The sequence below is a fragment of the Canis lupus genome, chromosome 18 (genome assembly GCF_003254725.2).
Source record: "Canis lupus dingo isolate Sandy chromosome 18, ASM325472v2, whole genome shotgun sequence".
Lineage (NCBI taxonomy): Eukaryota > Metazoa > Chordata > Mammalia > Carnivora > Canidae > Canis > Canis lupus.
Genome location: NC_064260.1, coordinates 53,542,296 through 53,561,009, shown reverse-complemented (window position 1 = coordinate 53,561,009; position 18,714 = coordinate 53,542,296). Strand labels below are relative to the sequence as shown.

The window sequence follows — 18,714 nt, the reverse complement described above, 5'->3', positions numbered from 1 at the left end:
TGCCAAATCTATAAAGACAAACACAACAAGTCAAGCAAAAATAGGGGGACAGAAATAGATGCTCTAAAAGAAAAAACAAGAAACAAACCTCAGAAAAAGAACAAAATTAAATGGAAATAAGTAATATGCTTGATAAATAATTTAAAGTAATGATAGTAAAGATAGAGATTGGAGAGAAGAGTGGAAGAACTCAGTGATACTTTCAACAAAGAGATAGAAAAAATAAAAAAAGAAGCAGCCAGAGCTGAATAATACAATAATTGAAATAAAAAACACTTCGAGGGAATCAGTAGTAGATTAGTGGGTCAGAATATATCAGTGATCTGGAAGACAGAATAATGGAAAGGACTCAAGCTGAACAGCCAAAGGGCAAAATAATTTTTTAAAAATGAGGATAGGTTGGGGCACCTGAGTAGCTCAGTCAGTTAAAGTGTCTGTCTCTTGATTTCAGCTCAGGTCAGGATCTTAGGGTTGTGAGGTTGAGCCCCATGTCATGGTCCATGCTGGGCGCGGAGACTGCTTAAGTTTCTCTCTCTCTCTCTCCCTCTCTAAAGAGAAAAGAAAAAAAAAGGGGGGGGGATTAGGGAAGACCTAAATAAATGGAAAGGTATCCCATGTTAATGAAGTAGGAAGATGTAATATTATCAATAACTCAGTAGTACTTAATGCAATCTATAATTTCAGTGAAATCCCTATCAAATTCCAACATTTTTTTTTCAGAAATAGAAAAGCTGAATCAGATTCATGTGAAATTGTGAGGGGCTCCAAACAGTCAAACAATGTTGAAAAAGAAGTATAAATTCAGAGGACTTATGCTCTCTGGTTTCAGAATTACTCAAGCTACAGTGACTAATTACTATGGTATCAGCATATGGATAGAAATACAAACCTATGTAGTAGAACTGAGAGTCCAGAAGTAAACTCATTCATTTATAGCCAACTGACTTTTGAACAAGAGTGTCAAAAACCATTCAGTGTAGGAAAGAACAGGCTTTTTAGCAAATGGTGTTGAACAACTAAATTTTCACACAAAATAGAATGAGGTTTACCCCTACCTGATATTCTACACAAAAGTTAACTCAAAATGAATCATAATTTATAAAACTCTTAAAAGAAAGCATAGAAGTAAATTTTCATGATCTTGTATTTGGCAATGATTCTTGGACCCCAAACCCACAAACAACGAAAGAAAAATAGGTAGATCAGATTTCATAACAATGAACATTATCAGTATCAAGAACGTTGAAAGAAAACCTATAAATGGGTGAAAATATTTGAAAATCACATATCTGACAAGGGCTTAATATCTAGAACATATAAAGAACTCCTACAACTCAACAACAAGATGATAAACCATCAAAAATCAGCAAAGGACTTGAATAGATATGTGGAGAAATTGAAGCACTTGTGCATTGATGGTGAGAATAGAAAGTGATGCAGCCACTATGGAAAACAGTTTGGCAGATCCCCAAAGATCTAAACAGAATTGCCATATGAACCAACAATCCCAGTCCTAGGTTTATACTTTAAAAAATGGAAAACAGGGACTTCAACAGGTAGTTGTACATTGGTGTTCATGAAAGCATTACTTATAATAGCCAAAGGTGAAACAATCCAAGTATCCATCAACAGATTAATGGATAAACAAAATATGGATATATACCCAATGGAATATTATTCATCCAGAGGAAATAATGGCACATGGTACAACACGAATAAACCTCAAAACAATTATGCTAAATGAAATAAGACAGGTACAGAAGGACCAATGTATGCATTGCCTTCTATGAAATATCTAGATCTGGCAAATAAATGGAGACAGAAGGTAGATTAGAGATTATTAGAAGGATAAGAGTGAAGGGTAGAATGAGGAGTTATTGCTTACAGAGTTACAGAGTTTTTGTCTGGGGTAGATTAAAATGTTTTGGAAATAGTAGTGATGATCGTGAAACATGATGAATATAATTAACTAAGATGAATTGTACATTTACAAGTGATTAAAATAGCAAATTTTGTATTATATTATATATATCTTATCACAGTAAATATATTCAAAACTGTCTCCAACTATTATTGTGAATTATATATCTAATTTTGTCAATTTTGTTTCATGTGTTTTTGTAATTTTGTTGAGTTTATATACATTTGACATTTTAAGCATTATTCCTGGAAAAGTATTCTATTTTGAAATTTATTCTACTTGATATTAATATAAAGACTCCAGGGAAAGCAGAGTGGGGTGGGGGTGGGGATCTTTCCTGTATTCAGAAAGAATACATCTTTCTGAAAGTTTGCTTAATCCAAACATGATTCCTAAAAAAAGAAAACAAACAAACAAACAAACAAAAACCCAAACAAACATGATTCCTAACTAGTACAGTGGGTTTGGTCTTGCTTTTTAAAAAAATAACTGCTGGGATCCCTGGGTGGCGCAGCGGTTTGGCGCCTGCCTTTGGCCCAGGGCGCGATCCTGGAGACCCGGGATCGAATCCCACATCGGGCTCCCGGTGCATGGAGCCTGCTTCTCCCTCTGCCTATGTCTCTGCCTCTCCCTCTCTCTCTCTGTGACTATCATAAATAAATAAAAATTAAAAAAATAAAATAAAATAAAATAAAAAAATAACTGCTTAGCAACTATTTATCAAGTCACTGAGTACATTCTCATGTGTAAGAAATGATTACGGATGAATTCTTAACAATTTAACCGTTTATATTCGAAAAACACACAAATTACCCTGTCCAACGATCAACCCAAGATGGGCCTTTTTAGCACAGCTTTTCTGAGCTAACTAATCTTCCTTTTTTTTTTTTTTTTGGTATATTTTTCATTGGAGTTCGATTTGCCAACATATAGCATATCACCCAGTGCTCATCCGGTCAAGTGCCCCCCTCAGTGCCCATCATCCAGTCACCCCAACCCCCCCCACCTTCCCTTCCACTACCCCTTGTTCATTTCCCAGAGTTGGGAGTCTCTCATGTTCTGTCACCCTCCCTGCTTTCCCTGAGCAGCGCTTTGGTGTCATGCCCTCAATTTCCAGCATATATCGTTCTCAGAAAATAGTTGTAGGTAGTGGGAGGGGCCTGGCCAGGGTGACCCCGCTGGAGCCACCTCTGTCAGCAACATGTTCAAGGTAATTCGGAGGTCTGTGGGGCCAGCCAGCCTGAGTCTGCTCACCTTTAAAGTCTATGCGTCACCTAAAAGGGACTCACCTCACAAAACTTCTGTGAAGGTTAATGAACTTTCACTCTACTCGGTTCCTGAGGGTCAATCTAAATATGTGGAGGAGCCAAGGACCCAGCTTGAAGAAAGCATTTCACATCTCCGACATTATTGGGAGCCATATACAAGTTGGTGTCAGGAAATGTACTCACAAACAAAGCCCAAGATGCAGAGCTTGGTTCAATGGGGGTTAGACAGCTATGAATATCTCCAAAATGCACCTCCTGGGTTTTTTCCAAGACTTGGTGTTACTGGTTTTGCTGGCATTGTTTGACTTCTTTTGGCTAGAGGGTCAAAAATAAAGAAGCTGGTGTATCCACCTGGGTTCATGGGACTAGCTGCCTCTCTTTATTATCCACAACAAGCCATTGTATTTGTCCAGGTCAGTGGGGAGAAATTACATGACTGGGGTTTACAAGGATACATAGTCGTAGAAGATTTGTGGAAGGAGAACTTTCAAAAGCCAGGAAATGTGAAGAATTCACCTGGAAATAAGTAGAATGCTCCATGCTCTGCCCATTTTAATCAGTTATAGGTAAACATTGGAAACTCCACGCATTATCTACAGAAAAATGGCAGAGAAGTCAGTACTGAATGTAGTAAATTGGCTTTCTTCTTCAGGAAAAACTATACCAGGCTTCTTTGTTATCTTGGGTGATGCCATACTACCAGTGAACTAATCGGAAATCCTTTCACCTAGAGATAATGTCCAGCATTAGAACTCCTGGTTCTCATGTTGCTATTTATGTACATAATTAAAAGTCTGAATTAAAAAAAAAGAAAATAGTTGTATTTTTCAGCATTCCATATATATAAGGCCCCAGGCCTCCAAATATCTGTAACAATATACCCATGCATATGTGGATATTTTTTATAACAAAACGCTGGGAAAAGCTTTGCTTTACCTGGGGGACTAGCTTGTAGGCTCTGCAGGAGCAAAGTTAATCTTGTAGCTGACTGTGTTTTCTTGGTCAGCTTGGCTGTCAGTGAGGTCAGCATCTAACTCTCAACTCAGTTGAAGTAGTTATGCTCAACCTACTTGTCTCCATTTATTATTTTTCCTCCCTCATCTTGGTCTTCTTCTTTTAGTTCTATTTTCCTTGGTTGTGATATTTATTTACATACATATTTTACCTAAAAGCCTCCTGATTTTTTTTTAAGAATATGCCAGTATAGAGGTGCCCAGGAGGCTTAGTCAGTCTGCCTTGGGCCCAGGTCAAGATCCAGGGGTCCTGCGATTGAGCCCCACGTTGGGCTCCCCAGTCAGTGGGGAGTCTGCTTCTCCCTCGCCCCCTCATTCCCCCAGCTTGTGCTTACTTTCTCTCTCTTTCAAATATGTAATTAAATCTTTTTTTAAAAAGTATATGCCAGTATATATACATATACTTGGATAAATAACTGTGAAGAATTCCCATTATGACACTGAGCTGGTAATGGGACAACCAAAATGTAGATTTAACTAACCAACACTTCTCCTCAGTGATACAGTATTGCAACCATTCCTGGAAAGAATATGTGATAGCTTCTGCCTAACCTCAGACTGTTTCTCTATTAGATATAGATTAAACCTTATCGTGTATATGAATTGCCTGGGAATCCTGTGAAATTGCAGATTCTGATTCACAAGGTCTGGGGCAAGCTGAGAATCCAAATTTCTATCAAGCTCCCCAGTGATGCCAACACTGCTGGTCCTCTGAACTCATCAGAACAGCAAGGGACAGGATAATAAGGAGCCAGGGGCATGATGATCAACTCTGTGACATTTAGGCTTGACTGATTTGCCATAACCATTTGGTAAATATGTGTGGGATTGATACTGGAGAAGTCAGTTCAGAAAGCAGATGGATCCATGCCATTCTCACTCCCGCACACCAGGCTCTGCTAATCCTCAATCAGTGCCATCAACATCACATTTGTCGAAAACTGACTCCTAGATTCTTTTTTTTTTTTTTGACTCCTAGATTCTCTCTGTAGTGTAGACCTGAATTGCCATCCTACTCATTAATCCTGACATGGCCTCATAGAGATGAGGCTCCTAGGAAATCACCTTTTTCAGCCTCCCACCCAGGATGAGGAATCTCCCTGTCTCCTGCCCCTGTCCCATGGTCCCAGCAGGCTCTGTTTGATTACCTTCATTGGCAGGGACTCATGATCCCCAAGGCAGCCTATGACATTAAGAAATAGCTCTTATGAAAACAAAGCTTGTCTTCCTGCTGAGTCAAAATCAACTTCCTGGTAACCTCTACCCACTGAGCCTTGTCTGCCGCTTGCAGCATTTCAAGTTGGCTTCTACCTGCGTCAGACTTTCCAGTACTGCAGATAGCTGCTGTGCCTCCTGTCCACGCTTCTCCAACTAGATGCTCCCAAGTCCTCCAATTGCTGGGCTGAAAGGTCCAAAATGCGAATCTTCTTCTGAGCATGGCCTAGCTGTCAATATGACTCTTAAAAATGGTGCCCAGCATGTATCCAAAATAATTGAAAGCAGGGTCTTGAAGAGATCTTTCTAGATCCATGTTCACAGCAGCATTGTTCACAATACTCAAAAGATGGAAACAACCCAAGTGTCCAGCAGTGGATGAATGGAGAAGCAAAATGTGGTGTGTACATACAATGGAATATTATTTAGTCTTACAAAGGAAGGAGATTCTGACACATGCTATGATATGAACATTGAGGACACTATGCTAAATGAATGACACAAAAAGATAATTGCTGGGGTTCCTGGGTGGCTCAGTCAATTAAGCATCTGACTCTTGATTTCAGCTTAGGCCATGATCTCAGGGTCCCGGGGTGGAGCCCCGCAAGCGGCTCTGTGTTCAGCAGGGAGTCAGTCCACTTGAGATTCTCTCTCCTTTTGCCCCTCCCCCATCTAGTCTGCTGCACCACCCATCCCCCCTCACCAAATAAATAAATCTTAAAAAAAAAAAGGCTCCAGTGTTGTTCTTTAAAAAAAAAAAAAGATTTTATTTATTTATTCATGAGAGACACAGAGAGAGAGAGAGAGGCAGAGACACAGACAGAGGGAGAAGCAGGCTCCATGCAGGGAGCCCGATGTGGGACTCGATCCAAGGTCTCCAGGATCACACCCTGGGCTGAAGGCGGCGCTAAACCACTGAGCCACCCAGGCTGCCCTGTTCTTATTGCGATATGAATTGTGTATTTTTTTCCGTCACTTTACTCTCAATCTATACTATTTTAAGTATGATTCTTGACAGTATATAGTTCCTTTTTTAAAAAAAATATTTATTTATTTATTTATTTATTTATTTATTTATTTATTTATTCATTCATTCATTTATTTATTCATGACAGACAGAAAGAGAGAGGCAGAGACATAGGCAGAGGGAGAAGCAGGTTTCCTGTAGGGATCCAAATGTAGGTCTTGATCCCAGAACTCCGGGATCACACCCTGAACTGAATGCAGATGCTCAACCACTGAGCCACCCAGGTGTCCCTATAGTTCCTTTTTTAAATGTATTCTGGTTATGTCTATTATTTGGTAGTGTTTGGACCATTAGAAATTAATTTGATTAACTATAATTATTGCTCTGGTTTTGTTTTAGTCTCCCATTTTTTTTTTTTTTGTTTTGTTTTGTTTTCTATCTTGTTTCTTGGGTGATGATAATGATCATGACTTGGGATCATTTGTTGCTTTTGTTTCTATGTTTCACACCTTTTATCTTTTGGGGGGAATTATTTGAATATTTCCCCAAACATTCTTAAAGTCCAATAGTCCATAGAATTTCCGTTTCCTTATTTGTTTTTCACCTTCTTTCTCCCTTCGTTCTTCATCTTATGTAATTATTTTCTCTGAGAAATTTCCATTATTTTCTCTGTTTGGGTTGTGGCACTCTTACATTCTGTTCTACATAAAGCACATTGCATGAAGCCTATAAACCCACATTCAACAGAGAGACATTATTACACAACCCTTAAGCAACTTTGATTGTTTTACTGATGTAACAATCAGTCCTGCATCAGTCTAACCTTAGCCTGTAAGGTCCTAGAGACCCAAGGACATAGCTCTCCTGCATTCTAGACACTCTACAGCCTCTCTACTATATATGGTAGTACAATGGATGCTCATAGTATATTACAATTTCCAATATTTTGTTCTCTTTTATATGGTATCACTTGGTGTCAGAGGCCTACTGGTGATTGGATGATAGAGTTTTGTTACTGTTTGTCTACATTATAGATACAGATATTGCTTTCGAGATTTCTGTTGTTTTTAGTTCTTGATTTGTCAAACTTTTAGGTACAAAGAATCACTTGTTAAAATATTCTTTAAATTTCGGAGTATGCTTTTGGTTTTCTTAAGTTTTTGTCCCCCCCCCCGCCCCCAAATTCTTATTGCTTTCATAATCTAATCTGACTCTGTTTTTTTAGGTTTGGGAGAAAGTTGATTCTCAGGTGGTGTTTACTGCAGCTTACCATCTTTGGGACCAGCGCAGCTTTTGCCCCCACCTTCCTCATATACTGCTTACTATGCTTCTTATCAGGTTGTGCTTCCGTAATCATCCTGATAAATGGCCCTCTGCTCAGTAAGTCAGATTTTGATCTTCTCCATTTTCCAAGCTTGAATTTGACCTTGAAATTTCACCTTTATCTGACATTAATATCCCAGTTGGGTTTTCTTTCAGTTATAGAGTGGATAAGGCCCTCGTCTAAAGTCATGGCAATCACCCTGATGAGCTGTGCCTTAAGTTTGGGACAGATGATCCTGGGAGGACTGGCATTTCTCTTTCGAGGGTGGCGCACTCTGCAGCTGGTGGTCTCTGTACCTTTCCTTGTCATCTTTTTCTCCTCAAGGTATGAGCCTTCTTTCTCCTCTTGCCTTTATGGGAACCTGGGGTGAAAATGAAGATTGAATTGGAATATATTGATTTTCTTATTTCCTGGACCCTTTCTTATTGTCTGAATCTAAAACCCATGCTTCGCATCTATTCAGTCTGTGCAGTTTGATAAGCAGAACAGGAATTAGTAATGACCTTTCTGGAAGTTCTGGGGGTTTTTGTTTGTTTTGTTTTGTTTTGTTTTAAGTCTTAACCAGCAGAGCAGTCAAAGTTATTCAAATACTATTTTCTTTTATACAAAATATAGACGCAAATATCTAAAAAAGAAATACTTTTAATTCTTTTTTGGCTTTGGAATGAATCAGGTTTGGTAAAAATTTTCAGATTTTCATTTTTGTAGGTGAAGTAGGATAAAAGGAAGAGTCAGCAAATTTATTCATAAAAGAGCAGCATGGTTTATTCAATACTAAAAATTGGTATGCAGATTGAATGATTGACATCATGTATTCAGCACTCCCTTTCCCTTAAATATTTTTAACAAGCATTTATGGATAGCTTCATCCCTGTACTTAAAACCGTCTAAAGGAGAGTCAAATTTAGCTCATCATAGAGACACAACTATAGATTTAATACAATGAGATGAGTTCAGAGAGAGGAGAGTATAATTTATGCCAGACTCATCCATTATGTCATTATATCCTTATAATAATCCTACAAGGAAAATGGTACTACTGTTCCCATCTTATTGAAGAGAAAACTGAGGCAGATGTAAATAAGTGACTGACTTATGTAGTAAGTTACCAACATAGCTGGTAGTGGCAGGAGTACTTCTAATATTTTTTGGGCTTTAAGCTTACATAATTTGGGGACTTCTTTTTTTTTTTTTAAAGACTTCTTAATTATGCATAAGGAACTCTCAAGCTTAAGCTTCACAAGCTTCTTTGAGAAGTTGCTGAGTAGGCAGAGAAGAAGTTAACTCCGAAGTCTGTGTGTTCCTGACCATGAAGATGCACTTCAATGTATTTGGTCTTTCTCATATTTTCCTAGTATTTCTGAAATAAACCTTGAGTTTCTGTTCCTAACCCAGTAAGTGGTGGATATTAGATGGAAGGCTAAAAGCGTCTGTAGTCAATAATCATATGACAAATAAATAAGAGAGAGTTGACTGTACTTGTATGCTGTTCTTCCATCAGGTGGCTGGTGGAACCTGCTCGGTGGCTGATTATCAACAATAAACCAGAGGAGGGCTTAAAGGCACTTAGAAAAGTTGCACATATAAATGGAATGAAGAATGCTGGAGACATCCTGACCATGGAGGTGAGCAGGAAACGGAAGATGGTTACTTAGTGACTTGGAGGAAAGACATAAGCTGACTCCACATTCTCCTTATTGAGATAGACAAACTGTTTTCCTAAAAAGGGCAGCAGAGGGATCCCTGGGTGGCGCAGCGGTTTGGCGCCTGCCTTTGGCCCAGGGCGCGATCCTGGAGACCCAGGATCGAATCCCACATCGGGCTCCCAGTGCATGGAGCCTGCTTCTCCCTCTGCCTGTGTCTCTGCCCCTCTCTCTCTCTCTCTCTGACTATCATAAATAAATAAAAATTAAAAAAAAAAGGGCAGCAGAGAAGGTAAGCTCAATTCTCTAGTCTTTCATGGCCACCTCACACCGAAGGAGCTTTGAGCACTGTGCAACTACCTCTTCCTTTAGTTCACTTCCTGATCTGAATCTATAACCTATAACTCTTGTGGATGACCTGCACCTCTCCATGATCTCATTTTCTATTTTTTCTTTTGCTTTTTTTCAAATTTTTATTTATATTCTACTTAGTTAACATATAGTGTAATACTGGTTTCAGGAGTACAATTTAGTGACTCATCACTTACATATGACACCCAATGCTCAACACAAGTGCCCTCCTTAATATCACTTGTGCTGTCAAGATCAAAGAGGTTTTTCTGCCTTCATTCTCCTCCAGGATTTTGATGGATTCTTGTCTCATATTTAGGTGTTTCATCCATTTTGAGCTTGTTTTTGTGTATGGTGTAAGAAAATGGTCCAATTTCATTCTTTTGCATGTGACTGTCCAATTTTCTCAACACCATTTGTTGAAGAGACTGTCTTTTTTCCATTAGGTATTATTTCCTGTATTGTCAAAGATTAGTTTATCATAGAGATGAGGGCCCATTTCTGGGTTCTGTATTCTGTTCCATTGATCTACGTCTGTTTTTATTGAAATCTTGCCATTTGTAATGACATGGATGGTACTAGAAGGTATTATGCTAAATGAAATAAGTCAGTCAGAGAAAGAGAAATAACATATGATTTTATTCACATGTGAAATTTAAGAAACAAAACATACGAACATAGGGGAAAGAGAAAGAAAAAAATAAGGTGAAAATTGAGAAAGAGGCAAACCATAAGAGATGCTGATCTCTAGGAAACAAATTGAGAGTTGCTGGAAGGGAGGTGGGTGAGGGGATGGGATAATTGGATGATGGACATTAAAGAGGGCACTTGATGTAATGAACACTGGGTGTAATATGCAACTAACAAATCATAAATTCTACCTATGAACCTAATAAAAAAATATTTTTTGCTGTTTAATACCCTGGAGTCTCCTTTAACTCTTTACAGCTTCATATCCTTTTCACACCTGTGATTTATTATACATACCTGTATAATAAATTATGCAGGAAAGAAAGGGAGCACATTTATTTTGTCCTATTGGGTGCAGGTGCTTGCCACAATGCCTGGCACTGTGTTGACAAATGATACATGTATGTTGTTTAAGGGTTTAAGATCCAGCATGCAGGATGAGCTGGAGGCAGCACAGACCAAAACTACTGTGTGTGACTTGTTCTGCACCCCTGACCTGCGTAAGAGAATCTGTCTCCTGCTATTTGTAAGGTGGGCTTCACACAGTGCATGACAATGTTAAAAAGGTGGAGACATCTATTTATTTCAAAGGTTATAACAGTGTTATGGGCGTGGGGGTGCTGATTTGGAGATAGAAAATGAGGAAAACATACTGAATGTTGCTGTGCTGGGAGATGGGCAAAGTATTATAAAAAGATGCACCATATGAAGAGGACGTAATTGTGTTATATCGCTTCATAGTCTCACTCCTGGAGATTGATGTTGGGGTTCCACCACAGTACAGATTTTGGCATTTAGTTTCCTTCATTTTTTTCTTCCAATTTTTTTCAAATTTTTATTTAAGTTCTAGTTAGTTAACATCAGACAGTGCAATAAAATCTTACTAACAGTAATGTGAAAAGGTAGTGAATATATACAGCTTGAAAAACATTTCAATGTGTAAAAATGTAACCAGCACCTAGATCAAGTTAGAAAATCCTAATTCCCCGGAAGGTTCTCGCATAGTTCCTCTACAGTGAGAACCACCATTATTATAGTGGCTCAACTCTCATCCCCTCCTCACTGTTTGCTTGCACACTGCATAACTCTTACCAGCTGTCCTGCTCCCTATCACCCCAGAAGAGTGTTGCCTAGTCTTGACTTTCACATAATATAAATAATAAAATGGTTTCGTGACAGCCCCCTTTCCTCAAGCTTATTTATGTAAGATTCATCCATTTTGTCATAGGTAGCAGTAGGTGGTTATCTTCCCTAATGTTTCAGTATTCCATGAGATGAACACTCTACCATTTCTTGATGTACTTCAATATCACTGGACTTGTACTTGTTTCCAATTTGGGGTGTTAGCACTAGGACTTCCCTAAAGGTGTTGTACTTTATCTCTTGAGACATATAAGTGCTTACTTTGGTAGGGCTGAGGGGGATTTTAAATTTAATTCTGAATTTTTGAAGATATTTAAAAAAGCATATAGGACAATATATGCCAAATGCCAACTTAAGAAGGTAACTGATTGTATTTCCTCTGGTACAGCTGGTGCATGTTTGCTTGAATTCTGACATTTTTCTTTTAGCCCTAGGAAATCATATATGAGCTTTAAATTCCCTAGAACTGTGTCAGACTCCAGAATATGGTGCCTGAAGATAAAGGGGACTCAGGTAGTCTCTTGAAAGCTTAAACGCTAGTTGAGCGAAAGGAAAGTTCTTCACAGTATTGGGGTTGAAGGAGAAGAGGACTCACAGCATACTGACAACATTCAAAAAAGAAATTTTTCCCCCCAGGTGTTTTTTTTTTTTTTTTGAGATTTTACTTATTTATTTTGGCGTTTTGTGCAATGCTGCAGCCGGGAGACCCGGAGCTGACCCAGAGACACTTGAATTAACTTTGGCAGAAGAGAAATGGAGGAGCCAAAGAACATTAAGGATGAATTCAGGAAGACCCGAGACCATGGAGCACTTGCCTGCTCTCTACATTATTTTCCAAGGAGAGATTGCTATGGTTACAGACTATGGAGCCTTCATCAAAATCCCTGGCTGTCAGAAGCAAGGTCTGGTCCATCGAACTCACATGTCATCCTGTCGTATGGATAAGCCTTCTGAGATAGTGGATGATGGAGGCAAAGTATGGGTGAAGCTTATTGGCCGGGAGATGAAAAATGATAGGATAAAAGTATCCATATCCATGAAAGTCATCAACCAAGGAACTGGGAAAGACCTTGACCCCAACAACGTTATCATTGAGCAAGAAGAGAGGCGGCTGCAGTCCTTCCAGGATTACACTGGGCAGAAGATCACCCTCGAGGCTGTCTTGAACACCACCTGCAAGAAGTGTGGCTGCAAAGGCCACTTTGCAAAGGATTGTTTTATGCAACCAGGAGGGACCAAGTATTCTCTGATACCTGATGAGGAAGAGGAGAAGGAAGAGGCAAAGTCAGCAGAGTTTGAGAAGCCTGACTCCACAAGGAATTCTTCTAGAAAAAGAAAGAAGGAAAAGAAGAAAAAAACCCATGGAGACAGGAAGTTGTCTGAGTCTGACAGCTCAGACTCTGAGAGTGACACAAGCAAGAGGGCAAGGCACACATCAAAAGACAGCAAGGCAGCAAAGAAGAAGAAGCAGCACAGGGAATAAGAGTGGAAAGAGTAGAGGGGGTGGTGAGAGGAGGAGGAACCAGGAGCCTTGTGCCTTGAAGCCCTGGCTCCCGGAAAGACTCAGTAGTGTGAATGTGGCCTCTCACCCCACTGATTTCACCCGCGGGAGATGGCTTGCCCTTATGCAGCAGGCAGGTTTGGGAGTTAGATGTCAAAGCATCTTCCTGAATGAGTTAACTTATCATTCCTGGTCCCTTTGCAAGTGACCCCTGCAGCTCACCCATTCATTCACTCAACTTCCTTCATTCAGCAGGAGTTCCTATTACCCTCTCCAGCTGCCACTGCCAGAGCCAGATTCACAGGACTCCTGCACGGGGGTCCAGGCTGCAGCCACAGGTACTGCTGTGGAGGCGAGTCTGGCTGTAGTTGAGAGAACAGTGACGGGGCCCCCTGTCGGGTCTGCCCTGGGTTGATTGGTGAGTGATCCCTGCGGCGTCCGACCCAGGGGCCCCAGGGGCCGAGGGAGACCGGCAGGCGGAGGGAGAACGGGAGAACGTGGTAAGAAGTGGTGCTCACTTTCTCCATTCCCCCAGCGTGATTCTACCAGGCTACAAGGACAGCCCGAAAACAATTGTTTGCAGCACCTGAGCTTGTGTGGGACACTCGGCCAGACCACTGAACCACATAGCTCAAGCCAAGATCATTGCTTTACTTTGTATTTACTACTGTGTGAGTCAATCGGTTCCACTGCAGGTCTCTGCCTAAATTCCTGGCATAAATGGAAAAAAAAAAGATTTTATTTATTTATTCTAAGAGACACACAGAAAGAGAGGCAGAAACATAGGCAGAGGGAGAAGTAGGCTCCATGAAGGAAGCCTGATGTGGGACTCGATCCAGGCATTCAGGGATCATGGCCTGACCCAAAGGCAGATGCCCAAACCACTGAGATACCCAGGCATCTCTTACCCCCAGGTTTTAATCGTTCTATGTATCATGCGATTTGGTAATTGGGTCATGTTATATTTCCCAGTCATTATCAACTCTCCGCTTAGGGACTCAAATGACAGAATGACAGAAGGGATGCCTGGATGTCTCAGTAGTTGAGCCTCTGCCTTTGGTTCAGGGCGTGATCTCGGGGTCCTGGGATCAAGTCCTACATTGGGCTCCCTGCATGGAGCCTGCTTTTCCCTCTGTCCATGTCTCTGCCTCTCTTTCTGTGCCTCTCATGAATAAAGAAATAAAATCTTAAAAAAAAAAAGAAAGAATGAATGACAGAAGGAGTATTGTTTTATAAATTGCCAGGCAATTATTTATGGTAACTTTAAAATTATCACTTTAAAATATGTATTATACAAATCAGACTGGACCTTTATTCTTTAACACTGACCACTAGCTGTCTGGATTAATATAGTCATCAATTGCAGCATGTAGGCCTTGAATCTTATGGAATGCATCTTTCTCCTTTTGTTCATTTCAGATTTGCAACCATAGTACCCTTTTATGGCATCACAATTAATCTACAGCATTTTGGGAGCAATATTTTCCTGTTCCAGGTAGTCTTTGGAGCTCTCACTGCGTTAGTCCGATGTCTTCCTCTTTTAGTACAGAATCATATGGGCCGTCGAACAACCCAGACAGTTTTCATGTTCCTGGTGGGACTTTCTATTTTGGCCAACACATTTGTGCCCCAAGGTGAGAAAAGGGTGTGAAAAGAGGAGAGAAAAGAGGTGTCTTTTCCCCATCCTTTAGGGATTGTATTGGTCACACTTGTCTGAAGCTAGGAGTAATGAGATACATCAATTTTAAGAGCCACATATGCCCCCAAACGAGGGTTTAAAGAAAATCCTGCTAAGAAGCTGTTAGGAAAAGAGCCAAAGGTCCACAAGGGGCAGCTCAGACATATATTTCTCTTCATCACATTCTGGAAGTATCTAGAAACTGGTGCCATTTATTCCTGACAGTTTCTCTAGGATAGCAATTGATCACTTGTCCTTTGGCCTTTCACATTTTTAGTAACATGCATGAAGGGCCTAGGCTCTGCAATTATATATCAACATGAGGACACAATGTGGTCACTTGCTCTGGTTAGGCTCTTTATTACCAGCTTTGAAGATTAGTCTACTTCCTGATTGCTCTGTAGCCATGTGTGAGTGTGATATTAGGTCACCATGACCAGCCCTTGCTGGGGGAGTCTTCCTGGCTTACAAGAAATAAAAATTTCCCCTTTCTTCAAGTAGTGAAGGAGTGAACAATAAGAACAAGGAATTGAGCAGATTAAAACCCTAGTCCATTCCCTGTTAGATGACTTTGTAAGTTAATAGAATGGATATGAAATGACCAGGAGAACCTTAGTGGGCGCTATGCTTCAGCTATGTCCCAATGTATGTACCTTACAGCATTACAGATTGGTGGACTCTACTCCTCAGAAGATCACTAATGATGCAGGCTTACTCCCTATAATAGAATCTTGACCAACATAAAACTACAATTTGATTTCTTTTTATATTGGGCAGAAAATCGATTATCTGAAACTTCTCCTTATTGGTTCCCAAATTCTGACATTTTTTCCCAAAAAGAATTTTCTATTCTTGTTTTCTTATGTCTAACATTTTTCTAGATATGGCTTCTCTTCAGCCTGTCCACTAACAGAGTAGTCCTGTTCTTTACTACTCTATCATGCTTTACCCGCCCCGTGACAATGCGATATCTATACTAGGTTGACTGACACATCCAGGCTTACCAGGGATTTTCCTGGTTTTATCAGTGAAAGTCCCTATTGCTAACCCCCCTAATTCACAGGAAAACCAGGATGACTGGTCACTTTAAATTCTGCACTTTAATTGTAATGTTTAGACAACTGTAATGCTGTCAACTTTAGAGCTGAGTCTTAGACTCAGTAACTGTCCACATGGCTGTCCCACCTTCTATAATAGGGATATAATATGGGACAGAATCAGTAAAAGCAAATTTTTGCCAGACATACCTCTTTTCTCTTTCTTTAGAAAAGCTGAAATATGCTGAGAGATTCGCTGCAGTTAACCCAGATAATTTTATGTGCTTATTACCACCTGTGTTGACAATTCTACATTTCTCAGCTTATCAACCACTCCGTGCTCTCTGACACTACAAAATTTTCTACAGTATATCTTAAACAAACCAATACTTACAAGGTCTTTTTTTCTGGCTAAATTTGGTGGATGCTGATTCCTTCAGCCCAGAATTCTTAGTCTCACTGGTTTTTCTGTCTCCAGAAATGCAGACCCTGCGTGTGGCTTTGGCAAGTGCGGGAATCAGCTTTGCTGCTGCTTCTTCCACTAGTTTTTCTATCCACTTGATTGAGCTCATCCCCACAGTTCTCAGGTATGAGTTTATGAATGTTATTCCAGGTTTATAAAGCAGGACACTCTCAGCTAACTGGCATTTATTGCAGTAATAAACACAATAAGACCTGTTTATTATAGCGGTGTCCGGGGGGCTCAGTTGGTTGAGTGTCTGACTCTTGATTTTGTCTCAGGTCATGATCTCAAGGTTGTGAGATCAAGCACCACATAAGGCCTGCTATGGCTCAGCATGGAGCCTGCTCAAGATTCGCTCTTTCCCTCCTTCTGCCCACCTTCACACACACACTCACACACACACAAACACACACTCTCGCTCTCTCTCTCTCAGAAAAAGAAAGACTTATTATAAAAGCAAAATTTGTAATTACAACATTAATAATATGCTAACAACATTTTAGCCAAAGTTTATTGAAAGCTGACTTTATGCCATGCACTGTACTGAACAATAGTTTAATGCATCATCTCATTAATCTTTTGGATGACTCATCAGGGTAGGTGCAATGTATAACATTTTGTGTAAAATTACAAAAATGAGTCTTAATACACTTTGAATCTGACAAAGATAGCTAGAAAATCATAGGGCAAATCTAAAATATGAGTGCTCATCATCAAAACCTATGTATTTAACAATGTGTTCTAGTGTCTTCCATCTTCTATCAAGTCAAAACAATGTATCACAAATTACATGTGCAGATTTTTACCAGATTGTTATGTTTACCCCTCAGGGCAAGAGCTTTAGGATTAGACACACTGGCTAGTAGGTGTGGGGCAGTACTGGCTCCCCTCCTGATGACCTTAATGGCATATCTTTCCATTTTGCCCTGGATCATCTATGGAGTCTTTCCCATCATGGCTGGTCTTGCTGTCCTCCTCCAACCTGAAACCAGGGAAATGCCTCTGCTTGACACCATCCACGATGTAAAAAATAAGTAAGTGAACCTTCTAGCCACGTCCTCAGAGGAACCATGCGCCTTAGGTCTGTGGATGAGAAAGGCACACCACCACATGAGTCCCTCAGATCACTGAGGAAGTTCAGCCACTAGTTTTTCTGTCCACTTGTCTGAGCTCATCCCCACAATCCTCAGGTATGAGTTAATGAATGTTATTCCAAGGCTTATAAAATAGGACACTCTCAGCTAACTGGCATTTATTGCAGTTACTTCCTGAGATACTTCCATCTCCAGTAACTGCCTTTCATTATTAGTGGCAAGGTCACTTCTATCCCCTGTGAGTTCCAATCTAGATTGCAGAAATCCCCTCTGCGCACGTCTCATTGGTAATTAGAATGATGAAGAGATGAAAATTATCTCTATTATGATGGCACATACTACCTGTCCTCATAAGAGACACACATTCATGGTGGTATTTCATGATTCTCAGATCCATAGGAAACTTGGATATGAAGGGGAAAGAAATGCCCTGGCTAGTAAAAGAATAATGTTAGGAAGATCACATAGAGTTAAAGTTGTTGTTTTTTTTTTTTTTTTTTTGATAATAGAAGAAAAAAATCTTGTTTAGGTGTCTTGGTACTCAGACAATTTCACTGCCACAAGTAATGAAAAGATTGAGGCTACCCTCAAGTAAGAAACTAGCAAAATATTTAAAATGAGAAAAATAGTATGTTAGTTTCCTAGGGATTCCATAATCAAGTTCCACAAACTAAGTGACTTAAATAGCAGAAATTTATTTCCTCACAGTTCTAGAGGCTGGGAGTCTGAGCTCAAGTGTCAGGAGGACTACACTCCCTCTGAAGGCCTTAGGGAAGAGTCTGTTCCAGGCCTCTCTTCCATCTTCTGGTATATCTTTGGCTTGTGGCAACATAACTCCAATCTTCATATGGCATGCTTCCAGGCATGCCTACGTGTTGTAATTTTCCCTTTTGTAAGGATACCAGGCATATTGATTTGAGGCCCATCTGACTGCGGTATGACATTATCTTAATTAATTATATCTTCAACAACTGTATCCAAATGTGATAATTTCACATTCTGAGATATTGAGAGTTAAAACTTCAACATATGAATTTGGGTGGAGGGAACACAATTCAACTCAAACAAATGGGGGAGTTCCCTTAGGATTGTCAATCCTCCTCTTGAGTTTCCAAAGATGTCACTGATCAGAGGTCTGAAAAGACCAAGTGAGAGTAGCAACTTTTAAAACTGTTTTCTTGGGTCTTATTGCAGGAATTTCTTGGATCTGCACAGGCAGCAGGGACTTTTCCAACATTAATATCAATGCGTCATGAATGTTATTGGATTATAAAAAGCTGATAGGTGGAGAATCAATTTGTATTTGTGCACAGAAAGCACACAAACCTATTTTTTATCTTTTCTGTTTTTAAAAAAATATTTGTTTTTTTGGTTGACTGGTTGGTTGATTGGTTGTTTCTGTTTTG

General features: G+C 39.9%; 2 protein-coding genes, 1 long non-coding RNA gene and 1 pseudogene across 12 annotated transcripts in view; 3 read left to right on the top strand and 1 right to left on the bottom strand.

Moving 5' to 3' along the window:
• Nucleotides 1–18,714, top strand: part of SLC22A10 (solute carrier family 22 member 10) — a 32,004-nt gene that overhangs the window by 12,682 nt on the left and 608 nt on the right. Inside the window, exons 4-10 of one of the 10 annotated variants that reach the window (XM_025446275.3) lie at nt 7,610–7,764; nt 7,864–8,032; nt 9,210–9,333; nt 10,808–10,923; nt 14,456–14,670; nt 16,230–16,338; nt 17,158–17,248. In XM_025446275.3, coding sequence (XP_025302060.3) covers nt 7,610–7,764; nt 7,864–8,032; nt 9,210–9,333; nt 10,808–10,923; nt 14,456–14,670; nt 16,230–16,338; nt 17,158–17,200 — 931 coding nt within the window. In that variant the 3' untranslated portion in view covers nt 17,201–17,248. Of the gene's footprint in view, nt 1–7,609; nt 7,765–7,863; nt 8,033–9,209; nt 9,334–10,807; nt 10,924–12,233; nt 12,331–14,455; nt 14,671–16,229; nt 16,339–17,044; nt 18,712–18,714 lie in introns of those variants that run through there. The other 9 variants (XM_025446272.3, XM_025446274.3, XR_004806742.2 and 6 more) reach the window with 9 other exon arrangements.
• Nucleotides 3,096–3,867, top strand: LOC112659457 (MICOS complex subunit MIC26-like; annotated as a pseudogene).
• On the top strand, nt 12,314–14,410 carry LOC112659456 (zinc finger CCHC domain-containing protein 17-like). The gene has a single exon (XM_035701752.2). The coding sequence runs from the start codon at nt 12,314–12,316 to the stop codon at nt 13,016–13,018; it is 705 nt and encodes a 234-aa protein (XP_035557645.1). The 3' UTR covers nt 13,019–14,410.
• Nucleotides 16,722–18,714, bottom strand: part of LOC118351376 (uncharacterized) — a 49,551-nt gene continuing 47,558 nt past the window's right edge. Inside the window, exon 4 of the long non-coding RNA XR_004806743.2 lies at nt 16,722–17,297. This is a non-coding gene — a long non-coding RNA (uncharacterized LOC118351376). The remainder of the gene's footprint in view (nt 17,298–18,714) is intronic.

What these genes read in the sequence shown, in the direction of transcription:
- LOC112659456 (XM_035701752.2), top strand. Translation starts at nt 12,314, where the DNA reads ATGAATTCAGGAAGACCCGAGACCATGGAGCACTTGCCTGCTCTCTAC.